At 41.4% G+C, this 27,534-nt stretch overlaps 1 protein-coding gene across 2 annotated transcripts in view; it reads right to left on the bottom strand.

Annotated features, from left to right (window-relative positions):
• Positions 1-8,111: 8,111 nt before the first annotated feature.
• The window catches only part of RAB3C (RAB3C, member RAS oncogene family), a 301,373-nt gene continuing 281,950 nt past the window's right edge, over positions 8,112-27,534 (bottom strand). For both annotated transcript variants that reach the window (XM_010853485.1, XM_010853483.1), the window contains exon 5: positions 8,112-12,145. In XM_010853485.1, coding sequence (XP_010851787.1) covers positions 11,958-12,145 — 188 coding nt within the window. In that variant the 3' untranslated portion in view covers positions 8,112-11,957. The remainder of the gene's footprint in view (positions 12,146-27,534) is intronic.

Below are 27,534 nucleotides of genomic sequence, written 5' to 3' on the forward strand. Positions count from 1 at the left end.
GCTTTTGACAAAGTGGCTGTCGATTGGAAGTTGCAATGACCCCTTCCTCATGTTTAATTAGTTTGCTGGAGAGGCTTACAGAACTTGGAAATGTTTTACTTTTTACCAGGATATGTTGAAGGATGTGGTTGAACATCCAGATGGAAGACATGAGTCGAAAAATGTCTGTGGGAAGGAATACAGAGCTTCATGCCCTCTCTGGGCATGCCACTCTCCTAGCACCTCCATGTGTTCACCAGTCTGGAAGATTGCCAAACTCTGTACTCGTGGGATTTTATGGAGGCTTCCCCACATAGGCCCGAGCAATTGTTAACTCCATTTCTACTACCCCTCCCCTCTCTGGAGGATGAGGAGTGGGGCTGAAAATGCCAAACTTCTAATCCTGGCTTGGTCCTTCTGGTGACCAACATCCACCCAGAAGCCCACTCAGGCTCATCTCAGTACAACAAATAAGAGCATAAGGGTAATATCACTTAAGAAATTACAAGAGCTGGGGAGACTGTGCAAGATGATGGAGTAGAAAGACCCTGAGCTCACCTCCTCTCACAGGCACCCCCAAATCACGACTATTTGCAGAACAACCATTGATGCAGAATTCCAGAGCCTATAAGAAAAGATCTTCTACAAATAAGATGAGGAGGGACAGAATTGTGGTATAGTCAAATCCCATATCCCTGGAGTAGAAGGTTTCACAAACAGGAGAATAATTACAATTGCAGAAGTTCTCCCAAAGGAGTGAGAGGTCTGAACCCCATATCAGACTCTCCAGTCTGGAGGTCCTGCACTAGAAAGAGAGCCCCCAGAGCATTTGGCTTTGAAGGCCAGAGAGGTTTACTCATGGACGTGGGCTTCCCTGATAGCTCAATTGGTAAAGAATCTGCCTGCAATGTAGGAGACCCTGGCTTGATTCCTGGGTCGGGAAGATCCCCTGGAGAAGGGAATGGCTACCCACTCCAGTATTCTGGCCCAGAGAATTCCATGGATGTATAGTCCATGGGGTCTCAAAGAGTTGGACATGACTGAGCAACTTTCATTTTGGGGCTTCCCAGGTGGTGCTAGTGGTAAAGAGCCTGCCAGTGCTTGAGACCTAAGAGACACCGGTTCAATCCTTGGGTTGGGAAGATCCCCTGGAGCAGGGCATGGCAACCTATTCCAGTATTCTTGCCTGGAAAATTTCAATGAACAGAGGAGCCTGGCTGGTTGCAAATAGTCAGACATGACTGAGCGACTAAGCACAGCACAGCAAGTTTTTAACAACTTAAGTTCAAATGCATCTAAAGCTCTACATTTTAATCTATCCCATTTCATTTTATGTTCTTGATGTCATATTTTACATTTTATTTTGTATTGTTGTTGTTCACTCACTAAGTTGTGTCTGACTCTTTGAGACCCTATGAACTGCAGCATGCCAGGCTTCCCTGTCCTTCACTGTCTCCTGGAATTTGCTCAAACTCATGTCCGTTGAATCAGTGATGCCGTCCAACCTCAGTTGCCCTCTTCTCCTCTTGCCCTCAATCTTTCCCAGCATCAGGGTCTTTTTTCCGGCTCTTTGCATCAGGTAGCCAAGGTATTGGAGCTTCAGCATCTCTTCTTCTAATGAATACTCAGGCTTGATCTCCTTTAGGATTGACTGGTTTGATTTCCTTGCAGTCCAAGGGACTCTCAAGAGTCTTCTCCAGGACCACATTTCAAAAGCATCATTTCTTCGGCACTCAGCCTTCTTCATGGTCCAAATCTCACATCCATACATGACCACTGGAAAAAACCAAGCTTTGACTGTACAGAAGCGTATTAGAAGTCAGACCCTTAGGCAGCAACTTTTAAAATACACAAATAAATAGTCTTATGTGACTGTACACATAACTTTCACTGGCCACAGAGCCATGCAATTAAGACATCTTGTGGCTGGCAGTTGCAGAAATTAGGGTGCTAGTTGAGTCCTTTAGAAAAGATATCAGTGGCTTAAAGCAAGGCAGAGGGAGAGCTGGACTCGAGAGATGGAGTCCAGTGGCTTCTGTCCATGGAAAGCCCCTCCGTTAGGCCCTAGACATGTAACAAACTGGAAGCCTGTTCCCCAGGCTGAAGCTCCAGAAGAAGCAAAAAGACGTCTGTTCCATAAAGATGGGAGGGGCGTTTCAGTCTGCTGTCTGCACAGTGCCTCGGGGAGTGGAAGCTTGCCAAGAACCGTTGCTCTGTTTATCACCAGCCCCTGGAACTTGGGGAAGCAAGCCCTGCTGGTTTGATTGCCAGGCAGTCAAGGGGCTTTCCCTGGTGGCAACCACAAAAACCAAGGCCCTAGACGTAAAACCTGGACATCAGACACATGAAGGAGCCCTCCTCTTGGGGTGTGGCAGAGGGATAGCACAGAGATGGAGCCTGTCTTCTGAGGTTCCTGGAGATTTCATGGAGCTCTTAGCTGTTTGTTTAGTTAGAAACCTGCCTCACAGGCCATAGCCCTGAAGGTAAGCTAGTTGACCGCTTTCCCAGAAATGCTGGGTTCCTCAGTCTGTTGCCTCTTGCTGTGCTCTGGGAGTGGCAGCCATGTAAGAACTCTTTCTCCATTATATTTTAGGACCCTCAAACTTGAGCTCCAGTGGCCACCAGAGCCAGGTGCTTTGGAGGTGTTACCTGGGCAGCAGCGGCGCAAAGCAGGGTGCCAGAGAAGGGTAAAAGAAAGCTCCTTTCTAAGAGATAAAGGTGAGCTGGAGAATGGGAGAGAGCCAGCACAGAGATGGTGCCCGCCAGCCTGCCCCCAGGGAGTACCTTGTCAGGCCTCCTGATGTGTGTTAAACATCAGCCTAACACTTTACGTAGAGGCTTATCTGCTTCTCAGCAGATAAGAGCGTGGGTTCCTCTCAGCTGATTGCCTCCATGCTGGTCTCTGAGGCGAGTGAGTCAGAGCCCAGAAACTCTTTATGGGTTGTTTCTCAATTGCTATGTACTTTGGGTCTTATGGATGTGATCCCCGTTGACTTTAAAGGGATTCCCTGGTGGCTCAGACAGTAAAGTGTCTGCCTACAATGTGGGAGACCCAGGTTCGATCCCTGGGTCAGGAAGATCCCCTGGAGAAGGAAATGGCAACCTACTCCAGAATTCTTGCCTGGAAAGACAAAAGCCTGGTAAGCTACAGTCCATGGGGTCACAAAGAGTCGGACACGACTGAGGGACTTCACTTTCAACTTCACTTTCTTTCTCGTTTGCTATGCACTTTGAGTCTTTTGGATGTGATCCCTGTTGACTTTAAAAGCTAGGTGTTTGGGGGTTTATCTCAGATGCATATTTCATGAGTTGGGGTACCTGATGTGGGGTTCAAACCCTGTGCTCCACAGGGAGAAGTTCCCTCGTGATCGTGGACATCACATCCAGGATGGAGTTTACGGTGAGATTGTGTCTCAGCTTCTCTTACCTGCTTTGCTTTTTTGTCTTTTAATTTGCTCAATGTGTAAGGGTTGCTCAGGTAATTTCTGTTTTTTCCAGAGGAAGATTTTCGATATGTAGCTGCAGATTCAGTATGTTCATGGGATGAAGTGAGTTCAGGATCTTCTATGCCACCATCTTGAACCAGAACCTATAGTTTGTCTTTTAGGTAATGGAACTAATATGTACTTAATCAACTGATTAATATGTACTTAGTGGACTCATATGTACTTAATCAGCTGAGCCAGGAATGTCAGTGTCCGTCAGTTTCTGGCTCTCACTCTTCAAATCTTATTGGTCCCCATTACCTACCTTCTGAATTGTGTATCCTGTACTCGTCACCACTGCTGAGCCACTTTATGTCAGCTGTGCTGGGTCTTTGCTTGGCTCTATGTCGTGGTGCACGGGCTTCTCTAGTTGTAGAGAGTGGGCTCCAGAGCGTGTGGGTTTAATTGTCTCTCGGCAAGTGGGGTATTCGTTTCCCAACCAGGGATCGAACTCACGTCCTGATAAAAATACATTCACTTTGTCTCTAGTTCAAGCTCAGTACTGCACCTAGGATTGTAGACGAGAAGGGGACCAAATTGGAAATAGGCATCCTAGGATAATAATACAAATTGAAGGGAGGTGGAAAAAAGTTCTCAGACCAAGACTGAGAAATTCAGGAATATAGTCTCTTAGATATTTATTGTAATCTCCAAAAAATAAAACAAGATTAACTTAAAGAACAAAAACCACTTTCTATACAGAATTCACATACAAACTTAATACCTAATAGAGCACATACAGTTCTTACACAATTAATTTCAATAAAGAGAATTAAAACTTCACAATGTGAATACACTTTATAGCTTTAAACCCAGACAGAAGCTCCTGTGGACACATGAAGAGTCACGATAATTGCTGTGCAGCAGTAGTTTTCAGATAAAATCACGATCACTATATGAAAGCATTAAGCTGTTACTCAATTTTTTCTCAAGAAGAGCTCCACAGTGCAGTCACTGAGGAGAAGCCGAAAGTGCCTGGTTACAAAGGAAGGTCTTCATCTATGCACTTCCCCAACTCTCTTTACGGGAAACATGGAACCACAGAAAAATCTCTGGGCACACATCTGCCTGGTTGACGTTGGCCTCGACAGTGCCTTGTGTTTGGTGCATGGGCAAAGTGTCTAAAACAGTGCTGCTAACGAGCTTCAAATCAGTCTGTGTTTGGAACGAGTCTAGGGCTGCTCAAGCAGCACCAAGGAATATGATGATGCTACAGTTCATCTTCCTCATGGGGACAAAAACACAGAGCCAAACTGGGGCAATCTGTGGGGTTTCTGAGGGCCAGTCTGGTTCTCTGGAGAAAAACAATGATCTCTAGCTGCCAGCTCTGTCACCCTTCCATTCAGGGGGCAAACTGCAACCTTCCCCATTCATTTGCCTGGCACAGCCTCCTCTAATTCTCTTGTCATGTCTCACCTCTTTAGTGGAGCCCTTCTTGACTCCTCCTGTTTTTATAGGTCTCCCATTCTCCATGTTCCTGGATCCTGACATAATGTAGCATTTAGATTATATCCTGGCATTTTGTTCCTTGTGCTTCAGTCAGTAAGCTTATTAGGGGCCAGAGCCATACCTCTTCCATGTTTGATTCCCCCAGCACTGAGCTAGTGCTATTTGGTAACTGTTGATAAGTAAACATTTAAACACACCCTTAAATTATCATTCTCATGTTGGCTACCTGCTTACATTTTCTTTTTTTAATTTGGCACAAAGTCATCTCTAATCTCCCTGTTCCACCCACCTCTGTTTTGTCAGTGGGTGTGAAAGATGAGCACAAAATTTTATCTATCACATGTAAAATAGGGCCACACATCACTGGTGGTGGCCCAAAGCCATTTTATGTGATTGGCGCATCTTCACATGTCAATTTCAGGCAACTGCCATAGAGAGAACTGAAGGCTTTCTATGATGTACCGAGGGTCATGGTCACGTAAAACCAACTGCCCTTCATCATTTTTAGTGAAAAATGTAACTTTTCTTCCCAAGGGTATTATGATTTACTCTAACTAAATGAAAAAGCAAACCACAATATTAAAATGAGTGCTTTGCCTTAAAAATCGAAATGGCAAATAGGAGTTTAAGATAATTGTCCTACTTGAAACTTCGTATTTATAAACACAGTTTTAGGTAATCCAGCAACCAGGCCTAACTTCTTGATTTTCTCAGTGAAGTTGTAGACCACAAATTATGAGACTAATCAAGGGGGTTTGAGCATGAATATATGAGTTTATGATGATATACCAAAATGATTTAAGGGTTTTGACTTGTTTCTTTTATATTATCAGTGTGGACAATTGAGAATTGAAAGTGAATGTAACAACAACATAAAAAGAAATCAATATCTTAGAGTTTCCAGGACTGACAGTGTGTAATTTGCAAACAGAATACAGGGTTAACAATAAAATATACACACAAATATGAGTGAAAATTCTTAGTAGACAGAACATGGGATCAACATTTCAGAGAAAAATAAAAATGACTTATGTGCATATTTTTTCTTAGGTTTCTAAATTAACCTCTTATAAAAGGCTTCAGGAGAAAAAAAGCTTCAGGAGAATTTGTAACTAAAGAAGGGAACACTTATTTAAAATAAACTAACAGCCATTCTGTCTTGAAAATAAAACCCACAATTCTAAAAGGCAAGATTGACATATATTCGCAGATACTAAATGTTTGGTCTTAATTAGGAATAAAACATACTTTGAAGTAGGCACAGAAGAGTTTCACATGACACCAATAAGGTATTTACTGTATAAATCGCACCACTAGACAAATACAGCTACAAGAAATAATTTGAGCAAGTCAAACAGCCATCAAAGCATCTCACACATTCATTATAATTCACTCTTTCATACTAGTTTATATACACTGAGTAAGTCATTAAATATTGCACTTATTGGCCCATGAACCCTCAATTCTGAGGTGTTGAAAAATAGAAAACAAATCTATTTTTTACAACATATTTCATGCAACATTTAAGACATTTCAGTTCTACAAACACCATTAAATAGTTGTACATTTGGACAGGTCAACGGTATCACATCACGTCTGACATTAACAATATATTAACAGGAATTAACAGGAAGTTTTCATTCAGCACATATCCTAGGGATGATGAGAACATGTATGGAAAACCATCATACCAAGACAGCAAACAACCCCCAGACTTCACTTTCACGAAGAGCATGGAACCCTAGACAGATGTAAGCTCGCTTGCGTCCCTGAAAGGCCAGGTGCCTGTGGCTCGCATACCATCTGCATCTTTAAGAACAGTGTTCATGAACCTAAGCAACCCTTAGTGCCAAACAACATAAGCATGGAAACATTTCCATTAAGAAATAAAGCCACAGCCAACTCTCAGTTGTCCACAATGAAGGAAAGTATGAACACAGGTGAACAAAATACACAGGTAACCCCCTCCCATGCCCCATCCTCATTTCAGCAAGTAATGACTGGTTACAGTTACAGTAATGTATCAATGGAAGGTAAACGGTGAAACTTAAGTCTCATTTCCCGTTTTTGGTCTGTCATTCTGTGGGGGTAGTGCTTGAAAAAATTAAAACGATAAAAAATCAGGAACTAGAACAGAGAACTGTAAATAGAAAGCTCAATTTGTCCACTGTCTCAATGGTCTGATTTTAATACTCAAACTCTGACAAAGACATTGCAATAATTTCTTTTCCCTAGAACGTTTGCAAACTATATCCTCTCTATCCTTTCCTTTTAATGGAAATTAGTTCTGTGCACAGACACACAAATCTAGTCAGTGTGAACAATCTATTTTGTAGACCTTTTAAAAGGAAATGCCAGTTCCAGCTGGAGCATAGTAAAGCTTCCTTTTCCCTGGCACTGAGAAAGCACCATAGATGGAACTTCTCCTTCATAGAAAAGTGTGTTTGAGTGTGTATGTTCTGGGAGGGGCAATACTCTTGTGGCCCAAATATAAATAGCTTAATCCATTTAAGGGAAGTATTTGATTAGTGTGTCAAGCATTCCTGTAAAGATTTTTAAGAAACCAAAAATATTTATTTATGAAGTAACAATAGGTGGATATATTTTAAATAAATTCTCCAGACATGTTTTTGCCCCCCTACGGGACTCCTTCTGGAATCTGGAACGCTGTAGGTGCACTGTAGAGATAATCAAGACTTTTTTTCCTGGTTATAAGCTTCATCTTTTATCCAGGTTTTCCCAGTTTGTTTCAGAATATAAAACAGGTTTACGTCTTTGATTGGCTTTGATCAAAAGCTACCTAAAATACAAAGGACTAAAAAGCTGACCCTAATGGTTCAGCTCATCAGAAAGACTTCACCACTTTACTGGCAGACCCCTAAAGCACAGGTAGTTTACTCAAATGGACAAAGCCAAGCAGAGCTGGAGAGGCTGCGCTTCCAGGGGGTGATTAGAAAGGCCACGTGGGTCTGGCTGCTCACGCGGCACCCCCACCCGGCACACTGAGTGAGTACACACATGAAGGATCAAAGAGTTCTAGCTACCAGGCACGCGCACTGTCATTCAGAAAGACAGGCTTCTCCAGACAGAAAGGCAGACCGCCTCCAAGAGTACCCCACCAAAACTTCTGATGGAGCGTTCCAATAGCATATGAAAATGATTAGACTCTTTTTGGCTTGGAAGGGTTTTAGTCATGACTTTAAGACGTAGATTAGTTTTTCATATGCAGCTGCTACCTCTGCCTTGGTATAGCTTGGGAGAGTCTGGATACATTTTCAGTATAGTCCCGCAAATGCCACATGGTTGACTGAAGACTGGTACAGCGCATCCTCAGCAAGCACGAAGATACACATCAGATAAAACACATCACAGTGAGCCCTGATGACCAACTACCATGCTCTGAAATTAATGTTGTTTCATGGAAGTTAACAGTAGACGTGTGTTTTACTTAAAAAAACAAAAAACATTGCATCCCTGAAAGTATTGTCAGCATAGACGTAGTTAAAATTGGAAGTTTAAGTTGGTTCCTGAAAGATAACCACTGTGTTGAACCAAAGAACTATAATTAATCTGGATAAGAGTTAAGTAGCTGAAATAGATATTTATTTGTGGCAAATATAGATGTCTTATATAATTGGGGTTGTACTTCAATAGAATTTATAGTTTGCATTTAATGTAACACTGATGCAGCTTTCTCTATAGCCAAAGGCATCATCATAGTTCCCTTTCCAAATAAAAATCTTGGCACTTATTTATTAGGCAGCAGGGGGTAATGATTTTAAGTGAACCTAAGGAGGAGGTTAGAAGTTCAAGGCAGTGGAAGCTGTTCACGGAGGGCAGTGACAATGAATTAATTCACTGACTTAAAGCAGTTCTTCTTAGGAGCCCAGACATACAGTGCTAACTTGTAAACTGCCATCCTAGGACTCAAATTCCATGTACCTTCTATATCTACTCACAGCCCCAGAAGCTGAAATGCAGATCTACTCCATGAATGACTATGCAGAGGAAATAATTTCCAGTCCAATTTTTCATTTACATTTAGAAAAGAAAGGAAGTCCCCAAACCAAAGCTCATGGAAATATCTGCTCAAAACAATCAAGGTTTGATTATAAAAGTAATCAGAGAGACGGGGTGATGAGTGGCAGAGGAAGACAAATTCATACTGGAAACACTAATTGAACTGCATTGAGGCTAAAAGATGGTTGTCTACAACTTACACACTAACACTCTGTAAGATGTCTTTGTGCTTCTGAATACAGATTTAGTTAGGCAATTAGTGGAAAATGATCTGTGGTTATTCAGGCTGTTGGCAGATGGAGAGAATATGGGAGGTATTGCATGCATGTGTGTGTTTATATACGTTCACATGCACGATGGCCAGAGGCTGAAAACCCTTGGAATTACAGTGTTATAAGTAATATAGCTTGATGCCAATAGAAGTTTACTTAGTTAATCCCGGACTGGTTCTTTTTTGCCAAATTTGATTTTAAAGCCAAGATCTCTTGATGAGATTAGGAATAGAGGACTTTTCTCTCTTTCCATGTGCTTTATATAGCGGGAGCATTGGTGCTCAACCCTTTCTGGAAGCTTCTGGCTTGGTGAAATTCATACCAGGGTGAGAGCTTCAGACTGACTTTCAAATCAATTAGGAAGGCTCTGCTTCCACTGAGGTCTGGAAAATAGAAATTGTTGAATGTTCCTCAGCACTGACACCTGGACCAGTTGTGTTAAGCTCCCCTGACTGGCATAAAGTAGCACAACTTTGGTATGTTTGACACTGTGTACATGGGTACTTGGGTTAGGTCTTCTGGTTCTAGGGCCAATTCTAATAGAATTAGCTTTTTGGGGAAAGTGTTGACAAGAGGGTAAAACTCAACTTTCCTTCCAATTTTCTACCCTCTGATTTTGCTTTCCATTTTACAATATTACACATATCAAGGGCCTTCTGCAAAAGCCATCTGAGACATCCTACTTAGTATATTTAGGTCCTTGACATCTGTATGAATGTATGTGAGATCAGGGCTAAGAGGGGATGGGAAGGTGTTCCTGGTTCTATTGCTTCGTGTTAAACTGGAAAAGTCAGCTTAACAGCTGTACTATTTAACATGGCCATTTTCTAGTCGAGGTTATAGAAATATTACAATATCATGCAAACAGGCTTCTGTTGCAAACAAATTTGCTTTGATGGCCCCCACCTTCCCTCGCTTCCCTTCAGTTTAATTTCTGTGGTTTTTGAAGCTGGTTTGCCCTATTAAAATCTAATAAAGCATTAATGTCTTCCTGTCTTCACTAAGGCCTACCCTGCAGAGTGCCAAAGTGAAAACTTACTCTGCCAATTAGTAGATTTTAAGCTATGAAGATGAGACATAATAAAAATGTGGATATGCTTAAGAGAGCCCAAATACTTTCTCCTGTAATTTTCATCTTCTAACTTACTAGTAATATATGTGCTCTACCTCCCTGACTTGCAGGCATTTATTCTCCAGAGACCTCTTTAGATATATGCATCTTTATATCTTTATATCTTATAAGTGCATGTATATATATATGCACCTATAAATATCTTGGCTTAAACATCTTGCACTCAACATTTTGTGGGAAGTTTCTGTATTTTTTAAAAGAGAAAACAATGTTTAACATGATCACCACAAGAGAGGAACGTTCCCCTAATGGAACTGTCCTTACAAATATGCCGTTGTGTCCCTTCTTAAAGTCCTAGCTGTGAACCATGCTGGGCAGTGATACAGATACTATACCTCTTTTTTTTTTTTTTTTGCTCATTTAGACTCGCCGGTGGGATTGGTTTTCTTGTTCACTGTATAAGGTCCTCGAGAAATTTAGGAGAAAGAATCTGGGTATTCAAATGATTTCCTTTCTCTCTTCAATTTGCTTATGGCATCCTAAGATATTTCTGTAATCCTCAGCTCCAAAGAGTGGCCTCTGAGTCCCTTAAGTGTGGATAAAGGCTTACAGAATGGGATATACCTTAAAAGTATAAATACTTGGAGTTAAAAAGATTAGAGATGATAGCTGCTTTTCTTCAACCTGAGAACCATGGAGATACTACTTAAATGACTTCTAACCAGGTAAAAAAACCTGGGAAGGTGTGAGCAGAAGGCAGTGGTTTGGGAAGCAAGTCTACATCCTATGGGAAGAGAGACTCTAACAAGCTTCCACTTAACCTCTGTTCCAAGGGTTGATGATGGTTCCAGAAAGTTGTGGTGGTATACGCCATGGGGGAAACTCAGGCCTTGGAATCCTACACTTATCATTCTGGATTAAGATACTTGGTATATAACACATTGAACAGACACTTCAGTCTGTCAGTGCCCTCAAATATTTAGAATGTTGGGTGGAGCAGTCCTGGGTTAGGAATTGCTTTTTTAAACATCCAAACTAAAACTACTGTTGAAATCTAGTTCCAGTCAAGTCAATATTCATCTCTTAGGAAATGTGTGAGGGCCTTAAAGAATATTTTTGTTTCTTTATAGTCAGTGATCTTCTCAGTTATTAATAACATTGAAAGATAGAAACCTGAACCATAAACCAATCAGACTCACAAGTCTCCCTCATCATGAGTAATATTTCCACTTGATTTTTTCAATTGAGAGTAAAGCAAATAAGGTATCCTACGATCATCCCCTGCCCATACCACACACACAACCAAATTCTTGGTTATCATACCTACAAGTGAATCGCATAATTTGAACCCATGGCACAAAAGTCAGTTGTATGAAATCATAATCAGAAGTCCCAGCAGTAGCTTAATCTAAGAAATCTGAAACAAAAAGTCTAGAAGACAATAACAAATCACATGCAAATACCAGATGGTTATAGATGGATAGTCCTTACAAAGTTAAGATCACATATTCGCCACATATTAACACAGGGACTCTCCCCAGAATTGAATGCATGTTCGAGCCACTGACAGCAAAGATTTCCCTCAAATAGTTATTAGGCAGTATAAATGAAGGCTAATCAATCATTTATAAATGCTGTTTTTAGCAACCAAGCCCTCTGGCGCTGCCTGTACGGGGGACACTAGCAGCCACAGTTGGGCTGCGGTGGAGGAGGCGTTTCCTTGAGTCTTGTGTTCTGCTTGGCAGCAGTGATGGCTGGATCTGTCTCCAGGCTCTCGGACATCTTGTCACAGATGATATCCACGAGACGCTCAAATGTCTGCTTGACATTAATGTTATCCTTGGCACTTGTTTCAAAAAATTCAAATCCTGGAAGAAACACACAGAAACACAGCTTGATCATTTCCTATGTGTGCTGAAATTAAATGGGACGTGGCCGTGGGAGGCTGGCAGTGACTGGTGGATGTGGTTTAGGTGAGAGAGAGGTGTGAGGTGTCATGTGAACATACTGCTGTCCATGAACCAGGAACAGCAGTACAAAGTGGAATTAGTGATCGTTGCACCTTATTCTTCTCTAGACAAAAAAATACCTTGGCAAGAGTTGGTAATAGTAACATGAAGAATCCTCAGCACAGAGTCCATGTCATCTCTTCCCCCCACCCCCAGATCACCGTGTAGCTTCTAATCGTTTCTAAGACTGGGGTTATTTGGCTTTTTTTTTTTCTTTCTTCATTTCGGATTCTACCAAAGTTATTTTCATTTTTCATTAATTTGAGGCTTAGAAGAACGTCATGTTCGTTTTCTGCTGTGAAAGGGACTCCCACAGTGTAGCCCTATCTTTTTCCGTGTCTGTCCTAGTGAAGCATTGGAGGGTAGGCCTTTGGTAAATGTCCAGTATTTCACTGGACACAAGGTGGCGCTAAAGAATCACTGGATTTACCTGAAGTGTGCTTCAACCTCCTCTAGGAAATTTGAGTGCTGTTAATCTAACAGCACTCCAGGGCTTTGTATACCACTGCATCTAGCTACTGACGCTGGTTTTCCAGAGCTGCTGTTGTCTGTCAGCAGCAGTGTTTTTATCAACATCTGGGAAAGGACACTATAAATTCAAATGAGCTGCCAGAAGTGCGAGATGGTAGACAAATGCAGTGGGAGTTTCACGCTTCTACTGATACATCACTACCTGGGCAGAAGCAGCCTCAGTACTCTGCTCTGAAGGCAATCTTATCACTCCATTGTTTGCAGCCACATTCCACTGGCTGAGCTTGCCAGTCAGTTGCCATGACAACCTCCCCACTAGGTCAGCCAGCGATTGCTCTGGTCCATTCAGGGGATGTTGATTTAGGATGTATTGGGCTGAACACAGAAATGCTTTCCTAATCCATTCTGAATTTTACACCCTATAAATCCTTCTGGTTACATCTGTCCCTATCTCCGAGGAACCACATGGATTCAGAGTGATTAAATCATGTGATTTCATCCCAGCTCCTGAGGCCAAATGAGAAAAAACAGATTAATATTTTGCATCTGTGTCAAAACTGCTCTTATAACCTAGAAATACTTCTTTTCTTAAGCACTATTAGAGATACACAACAACAAGGAATTCTTGTGAGAATTTCTGATTTGGTTAAGATTGATGACTATGTCTGAACTTGAATTTCTCTAGTTACTGTGTAGTCTATTGTTAAATGTGAGTAAGCACAGGATTTGAGCTGAAGGAACAGCATGAGTTAAGACAGGTTTTACAAAATAGAAGTGAATATTTTAAGCCCTCTTTGGCTTTTATTTCCCTTTCATTTGTCTCTCCAGATAGTGTTTATGTAGCTCTCTTAAATTCTGCATTTCTTTACAGAAAATGCTATCTGGCTTAACAAGAATTCTCTTCTCTAACATCTGCAGTCTATTGGGCTAGCTCATTCACCTTTCAACAGTGTGATCCAGATTTTGGAAAAAAAGTGATTGCTTAGATCCTCACTTGCCTAGATGTCAGAACTATTTGCATCCTTGTGGGGATTTTCTCAGTTTTAACAAGAGGGTAATTTGTAGCAAAGTACAGAATGTCTTTTCTCCAAAGGTTTTAATTTTCTCTCTTCTGTGACATGTCTTTTATTTATTAGCACGATTGGGAGAAAGCACTGAAATTGAAGGATATCATAAAAGATGTGGCCATTATAAAACAAACAGTGATCCATGAAAACCTTTGCCAACTGTGATTCTTTTCATTTGGGCTTTGAGATGCACGCTACTGCTGGTGTACAACTTGAGGTGAGTAAAATGACCCTCAATCCCAGCAGCCAGAGCGCCCTCAGTGTCTGGACTGTTGCCTGGAACCCCAGGAACAGACCACCATGTTATAATAGCCCTCCATTTATCCAGCGTGGCTGGAGGAGGGACCATCCTATGGTGAGAGGGATGATTTGGCCACAGGAGCAATATTTACTGGCTTTATGATCATGAGAAAGTCATGTTTTTATTCTTATGATCCTTATTTATGACATTTGTCTCTCATTAAGCTCAATTGAGAAAATATATGTAAAAGTGCCAAGAAAACCAGAAAATGCTATAATTATATCATATAATAATTATGTAATTAAAGAATACGCTCATTCAAACAACAGTAAGAATAACAAACTAACATTTGGATAGTTACTGTAGAACAGTAGTATTTAAAGCACTTTATACGTTTTATCTATGAGGCAGGTGCCAGTATTTTCTCCACATTATCAGTAAGGAAATAAATGGAGGCACAAAATGGCTGAATACTTTGCTCAGACATTTACTTGACCAGCCAGTAATGGCACAGTGGGCATTTAAATATACATGAATATTCACCAGCACCTGCAGATACTCTGCAGAGGCTACCATTTGGTTCCAGTAGAATCGGAAGTTCTGTGCTGATATAACAGACTTCCATCAATTTAAAAAGTTAGATTTAACACTCCCAGTGAACCAAGTGAAACACCTTTTCTTAATGATCCCAAAGATACTCTGGTATTTTATGCTGCCTAAGGTTCATCAAGGTAGCCATCAGGACAGCTGTATGTCTATAGAGAAATATGTGAAAGGTTCTGGAAATTAGGCCTCCTCTCACTGACCACATGAGCTGTTTGTCATAAAATGAGATATTCAGGATAAAAATCAACATCATTATTTTAACATATAGTTATTTGGATTCAGAGCAAAGCAGTTTTGTTATTTAGCTGCTAGGTCATGTCTGACTCTTGCGCCTCCATGGATGTAACCTGCCAGGCTCCTCTGTCCATGGGATTTTCTTGGCAAGAACATTGGAGTGGGCTGCCATTTCCTTCTCCAGGGGCTCTTCCTGACGCAGGGATTGAACCCACCGTTCTTGCATCTTCTGCATTGGCAGGCAGATTCTTTACCACTGTGCCACCTGGGAACAAAGCAAGTTTACTGTGCAATAAATAATTTTCCCTCCAGGGGAATCGGTATCTTCATCCAGGCAACTTTGTGTTAGACTACACCCCACACCTATGTGTGTCCATGGTGTTGAAAGCCTGTGGACTAAATCCTTAACATTTCAGCCTTTATTTTTCCACTGAATCCTTGTTAGATTTTCCGGCCATTACCTCTCAATGTATCATACTAACTTCAACTATGGTGGTTCAGACGGTAAGGAATCTGCCTGCAATGCAGGACACTTGGGTTTGATCCCTGGGTCAGGAAGATCCCTGGAGAAGGGAATGGCTTCTCACTCCAGTAATCTTGCCTGTGGAATTCCATGGACAGAGGAGCCTAGCGGCTACAGTCCATGGGGTTGCAAAGAGTTGGACACGACTGAGCAACTAACACTTTCACTTTTCAACTTCAGCAATAGCAACATGCCCTTGTTCTTAGAAATATTTAACCCCCCATCCATATGCACAATAATTGGAGAGCCAGCACTTCAGCCCGTGATCCTTAGGAAATAGTCTTTTTCATAAAACTTTGAAGATCATTTCCAATTTATTAAGTAGGACAGTGGTTCAGCAGATAAGTAAGTAGCCCAAGGTCACACTGCAAGCTGATTGTGAAGGGTGACAGAGATCTCCCAATAAATAGGTTCCTGGTTAAGCCTACAGCTTTGGACATCTGTCCCTCAGACTACATCATTCAGTATTAATAATTGCAGCACATATGTTTTCATCAGCAAATCAGTGAACACTTTCAGTTAACCACAGACACTAATCATCCATTCTGATTCCTCTCTGGCACAGACAGCACTGTTCTCAAGTGGGATGAGCCTTGCACTGTGGTTCAGTACATACATTGAGCTGCATAAAATCAGCAGATAACCTTACCGGGATTTCCTTGTGTATCATTTGTTGCTTTTCCCATGTTGCTTGTATATTTTCTCTTTGTATTTAATTTTTGTCAGTTGACTAATATGTGTCTCACCATGTTCCTCCTTGGGTTTATCTTGTATGGGACTCCTTGTACTTCCTGGACTTGGGTGACTTTCCTTTTCTTTGTTTCCTTTCCCTCATTAGGGAAGTTTTCAGCCATAATCTCTTTGAATATTTTCTCAGGCCCTTTCTCTCTCTCCTTCTGGGCCCTCTATAATGCAGATGTTGGGTGCATTTAATGTTGTGCCGGGGCAAGGAAGCAGAGAGAGGTGGTAGAAACCGCTTTCACTCTGCTGTCCAAAGGATGCTATCCTGATTTCGTACCACTAGACGTCTGCCTACAATAGAATCACCTGAAGTACTTAAAACTTGTAAACTTCACCTCAGACATACTAAACGGGAGTTGTAAGGAGACGGACCTTAAAGCACGCATTTTAAAAGGCTCCTTAGGTGGTTTCTTATGTACATGAAAGGTTAAGATTCACTAGCCTCTCTACACCCATGTTCATTACAGCATCATTTACAGTAGCCAAAAGGTGGTAGCTAACCCAAGAATTTATCAGCTGATGAATGAGTAAACAAAATGTGGTATATACATACACTAGACTAATGTTAAGTCTTAAATTCTGACGCTACAACATGTGTGAATCTTGAAATTATGCCATGTATAATAAACTAGTGACAAAAAAATACAAAGTAGTCAGATTCAGAGGGACTGAACGTGAAGGACCAGGGGCGGGGGGCAGAAAAACAGACGTCACGTAACAGGTATAGAGTTTCACGTCTGCAAAATGAACTGAGCTCTGGTAACATGTGGCATATGCTAGACTGTATGCTTTAACATAAAGCTTACCATGTTTTACCAAAAAAAAAAAAAAATTCTTAGCAATAATGTCTGAGAATCTAAGAATACAAGAAGAATCATAATCTTAATAGCTCAGGAAACTAGAAAAGAACAAACACATCCCAAAGTTAGCAGAAGGAAAGAATTGACAAAGATCAGAGTGGAAATAAATCAAATAGAAACAAAAAAGTAAGAGCTGATTCTTGGAAAAGATAAGCAAAAATGACAAGCCTATAGCTAGACTCTCCAAGAAAAAAGAGAGGACTCAAGCCAGAAATGAGAGAGACATTAGCAGAGAAACCCAAAGGACTGTAAGAGGCTTCCATGGACAATTATATGCCGACAAATTGGACAACCTAGAGGAAATGAAGAAATTCCTAGAAACATACAATCTCCTAGGACTCAATCATGAAGAAACAGCCTGAACAGAACAAATACTAGTAAGGAAATTGAATAAGTCATCAAAAACCTCTCAAGAAACAAAAGCTCAGGATCAGATGGCTTCACTGGTGAATTCTATCAAATGCTTAAAGAAGAATTAATACTAACATTTCTAATGCTTCATTTTATGAGTTCAGTATTACCCAGATATCAAAATGAGATAAAGATACAACAAGAAAATTACAGGCCAGTATCTCTAAAGAATATAGATGTAAAACATCCTCAACAAAATATTACCAAAGCAAGTTCAATACACTGAAAGAATTATATAACATGATCAAGTGGGATATATTCCAGGGATGCAAGGATGATTCAACATCTGCTATCAGTCAACAGAATATACATATGAACAAAATGAAGGATAAAAATCATGATCATCTTAATAGGTTCAGAAAAAGCATTTAACATAATTCAACATCCATTTATGATAAAACTCCCAAAGTGGATATAGAAGGACTGTACTTCAACATAATAAAGGCTATATATGCCCACCCCATAGCTAACATCATACTCAGTGGTGAAAAGCTGAAAGTTTTCCCTCAAGATTGGGAACAAGACAGAAATACCATCTCTTGCCACTTTGATTCCACATGATAGTGGAAGTTTTAGCCAGAGAAATCAGGAAAGAAAAGGAAATAAAAGACATCCATATTGGGAAAGGAAGGAGTAAAACTGTAACTACTTGCAGATGACATACTAAATACAGAAAACCTTAAAGACTCTATCACAAAACTGTAGAATAAACAAAAGCACTAAAGTTGCAGGATACAAAATCAGTATATAAAAATCTGTTTTGTTTTCTATTCATTAATAACATTATCAGAAAAAAAATTTTAAATCCCAGTTACAATTACATTAAAAAAGAATAAAATGCCTAGGAATAAATTCAACCAAGATGGTGAAAGATAGGTGTACTTATCTGTAAGACACCAATGGGAAAAAGCTAAAGATACAAATAAATGGAAAGATCTTCATAGATTGGAAGAATATTGTTAAAATGTCCATACTACCCAAAGGAATCTACAGACCTGGTGAAAATCCCTATCAAAATTCCAATGGCACTTTTCACAGAAATAGAAAAAGCAATCCTAAATTTTACATAAAATTACAAAACATTCCCCGAAATAGCCAAAGCAGTCTTAAGCAAGAACAAAGCTAAAGGCAACATACTACCTGATTTCAAACTAGTAATATATTACAAAGCTACAGTAATCAAAGGGAGCTTTCCTGACAGCTCAGTGGTAAAGAATCTGCCTGCAATGCAGGAGACCCAGTTCAGTCCCTAGGTTGGGAAGATCCCCTGGAGAAGATCTTCCCTAGGTTGGGAAGATCCCCTGGAGAAGGAAATGGCAATCCATTCAAATATTCTTGCCTGAAAAATCCCATGGGCAGAGGAGCTGCAGCCCTTTAGGGTCACAAAGGTAGACATGACTGAGCAACTAAGCACATATAGTAATCAAAACACTATTTTGTGAGATAAAAGTAGACACACTGATCAGTGGAAAAGAAAGCTCAGGAATAAAGCCATGTATGTGTGGTTGAATAATTTACAACAAAGAAGCCAAAAATATATAATGAGGACTACTGAAAAAGCTGGACAATCACATGAAGAGAGTAAGACCAGACCACTAGCTTACCCCATACACAACAATTAACTCAAATTGGATAAAAGATTTGAATGTAAGACCTAAAACTATAAAACTCCTAGAAGAAAATATGAGCTGTAAACTCCTTAATATTAATCTTTGTGATGATATTTTACATCTGACTCTAAAAGCAGAGGCAGCAAAAGCAAAAATAAACAAGTGGGACTGCATCAAACTAAAAAGCTTCTAGGAAACTATCAACAAAATGAAAAGGCAACCTATACATTATTGATAACAACAACAACAAAAAATCTCAGCATCACTAAATCTCAGGGAAGTGAAAATCAAAACCACAATGAGACATCACCTCACACCTGTCAGGATGGTTTTTGTCAAAAATACAAGAAATAATACATGTTAGTGAGAAAGTGGAGAAAAGGGAATGCTAGTATACTGTTGATGGGAATAAGTTGCTATAGCCACTGTGGAAAACAGAACGGAGTTCCTCCAAAAATTGAAAATAGAAGTTCTGTATGATCCAGCAGTTCCACTTCAGGTTATTTATCTGAAGAAAACAGACAATAACTGGAAAACACATGTGCACCCTCAGGTTTTTCACAGCATTATTTATAATAGCTAAGACATGGAAGATTGCTGGGAGAAATATAAGTAACTTCAGATATGCAGGTGACACCACCCTTATGGCAGGAAGCAAACAAGAACTAAAGAGCCTCTTGATGAAAGTGAAAGAGGGGAGTGAAAAGGTTGGCTTAAAGCTCAACATTCAGAAAACAAAGATCATGACATCCAGTCCCATCATTTCATGGCAAATAGATGGGGAAACAGTGGAAACTGTGGCTGACTTTATTTTTTCGGGCTCCCAAATCACTGCAGATGGTGACTGCAGCCATGAAATTAAAAGATGCTTACTCCTTAGAAGAAAAGTTATGACTAACCTAGACAGCGTATTAAAAAGCAGAGACATTACTTTGCCAACAAAGGTCTGTCTAGTTAAGGCTATGGTTTTTCCAGTAGTCATGTATGGATGTGAGAGTTGGACCATAAAGAAGGCTGAGTGCTGAAGAATTGATGCTTTTGAACTGTGGTGTTGGAGAAGACTCTTGAGAGTCCCTTGGACTGCAAGGAGATCCAACCAGTCATCCTAAAGGAGATCAGTCCTGGGTGTTCACTGGAAGGACTGATGTTGAAGCTGAAACCCCAATACTTTGGCCAAGTGATGCAAAGAACTGATTCATTGGAAAAGACCCTGATGCTGGGAAAGATTGAGGGCAGGAGGAGACGGGGACGACAGAGGATGAGATGGTTGGATGGCATCACTGGCTTGATGGACATGAGTTTAAGTAAACTCCAGGAGTTGGTGATGGACAGAGAGGCCTGGTGTGCTGCAGTCCATGGGGTCGCAAAGAGTTGGACATGACTGAGCGACTGAACTGAAGACATGGAAACAGCCTAAGAGTACACAGATTGGGTGAATTTTTAAAATGTGATATATATGTGTGTATATATGTGTATTGTCTATGCGAACAGAATATTATTTAGTCATATAAAAATGAAATCTTGCAGTTTGCACCAACATGGATAGCCTTTGAAGGCATTATGCTAAGTGAAGTAAGTCAAACAGGGAAAGACACATACTATGATCCAATGTATATGTAGAATAAAAAAAGGTTAAGCTCAAAGATACAGAGAACAGATTAGTGGTTGCCAGAGGCAGGGTTGGGGGATAGGCAAAATGGAGATCATAGAGTACAAATTTGTTATAAAAGATTCACTATCCTTATACACTGTTGATGGGAGTGTAAAATGATGCAGCCTTTTTGGAAAACATTCTGACAGTTTCTCAAATGGTTCAACATACTTACTGTATAACCTACAATTCCACTTCTAGGTACATTAGCATGAGAAGTGAAAACATGTCCACAAAAATTTTGCACAGAAGTATTTAGAATAGCAATAGTTATAATAAAAAAGTGAAAACAGCCTGAGTGTCCATCAACTGATGAGTGCATAAATAATATGTGGAAAATGCATATAATGGAATACCTTTCAGCCATAAAATGTACTGATACAGGCTAAAATGTAGATAAACCTTGAAAATATTATGCTAAGTGAAATAAGTCAGACAAAAGGACTACATATTATATGATTCCATTTATATGTAATGTCCAAAAGAGGCAAAACTATAGTCAGGAGAAATAGGGAGTGAATACTAATGAGCATGGGGTTTCTTCCTGGGGTGATGAGAATTGATTGCGTTCAAGGTTGCACAGCTCTGTGAATATACCAAGAACCACTGAACTGAACAGTGTAAATGGGTAAAATGCATTGTATGTGCATTACATCACTGAGCTGTATGATATATTTGTCACTGTTTTATCCATTTGGCACAGATGATCTTATTTACAAACAGAGACAGACATAGAGAACAAATGTGTAGACACCAAGGTGGGCAGACGGTGGGATGAACGGGGACATTAGGATTGACGCGTACGCTATTGGCACTATGTGTGAAATAGATAACTAAGAAGAATCTACTGTAAAGCTCAGGGAACGCTGCTTAGTGCTCCAGGTGAAAGTGAGAAGCGTGAAAGTGTTAGTCACTCAGTCCTGTCTGACTCTTTTCAATTATATGGACTGTAGCCCGCCAGGCTCCTCTGTCCATGGGATTCTCCAGGCAAGAATACCGGAGTGGGTAGCTATTTCCTTCTCCAAGGGATCTTCCCGACCCAGGATCGAACCCAAGTCTCCCACACTATAGGCAGATTCTTTTACTGTCTGAGCCACTAGGGAAGTGGTGACCTAAATGGGGAGGAAATCCCAAAAATAGAGTATATATGTATACATATGGATGAAGAATCACTGTTTTAAATGAATGAGAATGTTTTCCATAAGAGATCGCTCCAGAAGGAATCTCCAGGCCCTACTGGGGAAACCATTCCACTCATAGAGGAGGATTCTATCAATCAGAAAATATCACCTCTTGCTCAACACAAACCTTTCAAACAGGTATCTGTCACTGTTTTTGCTCTAGCCTCAGTGGAGACGACAGAGCTTGTGGTAGAGGACGTCTGAATACGTCCTGGTAAACATGAGGAACACAAAGCACACTCAGCTTGGCTGCTGGCCTGTTCTACCTGGCTCCCTGAGGGTCCCGTGAGTGCCAGGTTCCAGGGAAGCCTGGTACTGTACCCACACAAGGCAGCTTTAGGCCGAAAGCATACTGCTCATCAAAGTAGTGGGTGCCAGGCAGGCTCCCCGTTGGCACCTGAAGAGTACTGAAGTGTCCCAGCACTCCCAAGAGACTTGTTCCCCTTGTAATTATTAGTGGTAATAATCACTATTCAAATACTGAGCACTTAACTACCACCTTCTCAGCCTTTTATTTAATGCATTTAAAATACTCTTATAGGCAATGACTTATTCCCATGCATCAGTGGCTATGCCATGGTGTGAAATACTATTTGTTTCCGTAAGATATTCTGGGGAATTGTTTTCTTTTTTCACCCCTAGGAAAAACCTCAACCCCATTTGGGGCACTATGACTATTTCCAACTTCAGTTTGAGAGAAAAAAAAAATTGCAACTGTTCTTTCATTCCATAAAAATCATAGTGCAGTAAATCCTTTTCATCTCCCATTGTTAAAAATCTGTGATCTGTCCATAGGTTTCTATTTCCAAACTCCTAAATGAGAAGACTTTCTGTTTCCAGATTCTAGTTGCGGTTTCAGTGTCTTCCCCTTCCTGTGGAATGGAATGAACCAGAGCAGCAAGGAAAGGTCATTCTGTTGCCAGGTGGGTGACATTTGGGCCAGAACTTGAGACTGCTGAGCAGCAGGCCAAGCTACGATATTAGCTCGTTCCCTGCTGGGCCCCAGCTTGGAGACAGACTTTAGAGGAATTGATGAGGATTTTGACCCACTTACCTGAAGAAGGCTCCACAGAAAGCAGACCAAAGCTGGAGAATAGGAGTTCAGCCAAAGGTTCGTTTTACTAAAACAAAAGGTCAAGTATGCTAGCCCTTAGCCAGGCCTAACTGGACGTTAGCTTTTCTCCTGTTTTATTAGTATGCTGAAACTGTGCAAGGATCATTCTGTGCCTTTGACAAATCCCGCTCAATGTAGAGGTTCCCTCCTGGTCCTTCTCTCCCCAGACATTAGCTTAACACACTTCATATGTGGGAAAGGCTCAGCACAACAACAGAGAGGGAAAGAAGTATCTGAGTTTGCTGATGTAGCAGCTGCCCATGCCATGGTTCATCATTCTCAGTCAAAACACCCGGCACCCTGCACTCAGCCCCGCTTATCCGTTCCCCATCTGCTGAAGAGACTCAACGTAAGCCCTTTGCAGTTTTGCCCATGTGAGTCATCTCTTTGACTGTCCCTCATCCTTTCCCATCTTCCCAATCCAACGTACTCTTTAAGACAGAGACTTCTGTATGTGATATCTGGTGTGCAGACTTTTAACATTTTGTTTTGAGCTGACCTTTAAAAATCTAGATTTCTGGAGTGGTATCACCAAGATGATTACATAGGTCATTCCTGACTTCATTCCTTCACAAGGAGAGCAACTGACAACCAGCCATGTGACAAACCACCACTGAGAAAAGTCCTAGAACATGTGGGAGGCGGGAGCACCCCTGCAGCCCAGAGAGCCAGCACAGGCTGCGTCAGCAGGGCAAGAGGAGCAGCTCCACACCGACCGTGCTGCTCTTCCCAGGCTGGTGTGGCGCCACACCAAGAGCTGGCACTTCCTCCAGTGGGAAGAGAGAGCCTGGGGTAAATATACCGCTTCCCCCATATGCGGATTGCTTCTTGGGAGCCTCCATTCCAGACTCATCCCACAAGGGACGGCGAGGAAATCTGCAAGGCTTGACCACCGGGAATCTGTTGGTGATGGAGAAGCAGGGATAGGCTCACAGCAACAAGCACTTGGATCTTGACAGACTGAGTTCCTACCTGAAGCACCCAAGTAGCAGTCCCAGCCAGTGGCTTTGCTCATCTCTGGAGCCAAGGTGGTGGTGCAGTCTGACCAGGGAATGGTTCTGCCTGATGCAGGTCTTCAAAGAGCCTTCTTGTTCTGTAACCTGGTGTTCTCCCACCCAGGCATGAGAGCTGAGTCGCAGCCTGGCTCACTCCTGAATGTAGCTCCCAGTACTGCCAAGTCAAAAAGGCTGGCCAGAATACCCAGAAGCTGCATAGCCCAACAACACCTGAGTAGAGAGTATGACAGCAGAATTGATTTTCCCCAGAGCAAAGCCAGTCATGGTCCTGTATAGCTTGGGAAACTGGGATGTGGGTTGGCTTGAGATAAGACCAGACTTGGATCCACTTCTCCTTTTTCATCAGGGGAGGGAAACTAATTCATAGCCCTACCCATTGCTGAATGTTGCCTTCAGCCCACCTGAGCAGGGCGCCTAACCAGAGCACAGGGGAGCTGTGTAGCCTATCCAAAAGTCCTGCTTACAGTGGCACTTAAACAGAGCACATAGCCCATAGATAGGCTTTTCCTGACGTCAGAGAGTAAGGTCAAGTGGCCCCATTTGGCCAGGGAATTCAGTGTACCGTCTGGACAGACTCAGGTTTCTAAACAATAAGCCGTACCACCCCTTGGGTATGTCCTGCTGCCCCACCGTGCCAGGGAAGTTAATTCATAGCACCAGCTACTGCTGAGCACAGTACCCAAGACAACTGTGTAATAAGCACAGTCCGAGAACCCAGGGAAATGCAGAGCGCATGCTGTAGTCCTGCTTGCGCAGGGAAACAAGCCAGCAGTCCAGTCCGACTATTCTCAGCCTGCGGCACACACCCACCCCCAACCTCAGGGCGTGGGCAGAGGCTTCACACCGACGGTGCTGCCAACAGACGCCTGGAAACCCAAACTGAGCTGACTGGTGAACTCTCCTGCCAGAGAGAACCTATAAATTCTACATGAGGAAACTGTTCACTCAAATGTGCAGATAGTGATGTAAAGAATTAAGAATCATGAAAAATCAGGTACACACAATACCACCAAAGGAAATTCAGTTCAGTTCAGTCGCTCAGTCGTGTCCGACTCTTTGCGACCCCATGAATTGCAGCACACCAGGCCTCCCTGTCCATCACCCACTCCCAGAGTTCACTCAGACTCATATCCATTGAGTCAGTGATGCCATCCAGCCATCTCATCCTCTGTCGTCCCCTTCTCCTCCTGCCCCCAATCCCTCCCAGCATCAGAGTCTTTTCCAGTGAGTCAACTCTTCGCATGAGGTGGCCAAAGTACTGGAGTTTCAGCTTTAGCATCATTCCTTCCAAAGAAATCCCAGGGCTGATCTCCTTCAGAATGGACTGGTTGGATCTCCTTGCAGTCCAAAGGAAATTAGTAAGCCTCAAATAACTGACACCTAAGAAATGTACATCTATGACCTGTCAGACAAATTAGAACAGACTTCTTAAGTTTGGTGAACTACAGGAACGAACAGCTAAACAAAATTCAGAAAACAATGCATGAACGATATGTGAAGTTCAACAAAAATTATAAACCTCAAAAAAACATATCCTAGAGCAGAACAATATCATGAACCAAAGAATTCAATAAAGACTCAAAAGCAGACTCAACCACACAAAAGGAAGAATCAATAGTGTAGAATTCAGAACATTTACAATTATCCAGACAGAGGAGCGAAAGGGAAAAACAATGAAAAAGAGCAAAGGAAGTCTGTGGGACTTAACAGGATAAAAAAGAAACAATATCCACATTATGGAAAGAGAAAGGAGAAGAAAATATATGTAAAGCAATAATGACAGAAAACTTCCCAAATCTGGGGAGAGAAATGGACATCCAGATCCATGAATCCTACAGTACCCTTAGTGGATAAGCCCAAAAAGGGCTATCTCAGACACATTTTAATTAAATTGTCAAATGTCACAGATAAAGAATTATGAAAGCATCAAGGGAAAAGAAAGTGACAAGGGAACACCCATAAAACTATTGGTGGATTTCTCAACAGAAACTTGTCAGTCCAGGAGTCAATTAGATGATATATTCAAAATACTGAAAGAGTCGTTACTCTTTCCACTCATTCACCAGGGCTCCTACGGATGGCTTTTACCTCCTGCCCTCTCTTTCTTAACTGAATGCTGAAAATGATTGCCTTCTAGCCAAGGTTATATCAGGCACCTAATGTTTACTTCTCCAGGACAACACCCCCTAACTCTCCTCCCCTTTGTGAGCATTCTCCACGCAGAAAGAAGGTCTCAGAGTGACAACCTTGAGCACAACCAGAACCCATTTCAGAACAACCTGACGCCAGCCTTAACAATCTCCGTGTCTCCAGGAGGGAAGAAGAATGCAAGACTACCTCAGCTCCATCCTTATGTACAGCCCCACTTTCTAGCCTGAAACTGTATGACCCCTTCCTAATTTCCAGAAGGTGGGGCACAGTCTTGCAAGTGTTAACCTACTGTGGCACCCTTTGCCTGGCAAGGTAATAAAGCCACTCCTTTCTACTCCTGCAAAAAAAAAAATAATAATAATTAAAAAAAACTGTCCACCAAGAATTCCACACTCACAAAATGTTTATGGCATACAATATTATAGTCATACTCATGATAGAGTACTGGAAATATTGTTACACTTTTAAAATCCTACTTAGTTTCTCCATTTATGAGAGTGAGTAGCATATTATGTGGTTATGTAATACTTTGAAAGCAAAGTTATAAACAGGAAGAAAACAAAGACATTATAAATCTTATATTAAATATCACCCTATGCCTATGTTGGTTTCCCTGGTGGCTCAGACAGTAAAGAATCTGCCTACAATTCAGGAGACCCAGGTTTGATCCCTGGGTTGGGCAGATCCCTTGGAGAAGAAAATGACAACCCACTCCATATTCATGCCTAGAGAATCCCATGGACAGAGGAGCCTGGTGGGCTACAGTCCATGGGGTCACAAAAGTGGGACACAACTGAGCAACACACACACACACATATGCTTATGTAACGATAGACTAGTATTTACATGTATCTTATGCATTTATGACATAACTGACTTTTAAAAATATGTTTTCAGTATTTCTAGGCTATGTGGTTTGTCCATGAGTTTTTTCACATTACTGAAATTCTCCGAAAAATTTTTCAACATAAGACTGTTCTTTCTATACATCAGTGTCTCTTTTGCTGTCTCGTACACAGGGTTATTGTGACCATCTTTCTAAATTCCATATATATGCGTTAGTATACTGTATTGGTGTTTTTCCTTCTGGCTTACTTCACTCTGTATAATAGTGCTCTTCAGTTTCATCTGATTCAAATGTATTCTTTTTAATGGCTGAGTAATACTCCATTGTGTATATGTACCACAGCTTTCTTATCCATTCATCTGCTTATGGGCATCTAGGTTGCTTCCATGTCCTGGCTATTATAAACAGTGCTGCGATGAACATTGGGGTACACATGTCTCTTTCCCTTCTGGTTTCCTCAGTGTGTATGCCCAGCAGTGGAATTGCTGGGTCATAAGGCAGTTCTATTTCCAGATTTTTAAGGA

This window comes from Bison bison, unplaced genomic scaffold (genome assembly GCF_000754665.1).
Source record: "Bison bison bison isolate TAMUID 2011002044 unplaced genomic scaffold, Bison_UMD1.0 scf7180017864328, whole genome shotgun sequence".
In the NCBI taxonomy this organism is placed as follows: Eukaryota; Metazoa; Chordata; class Mammalia; order Artiodactyla; family Bovidae; genus Bison; species Bison bison.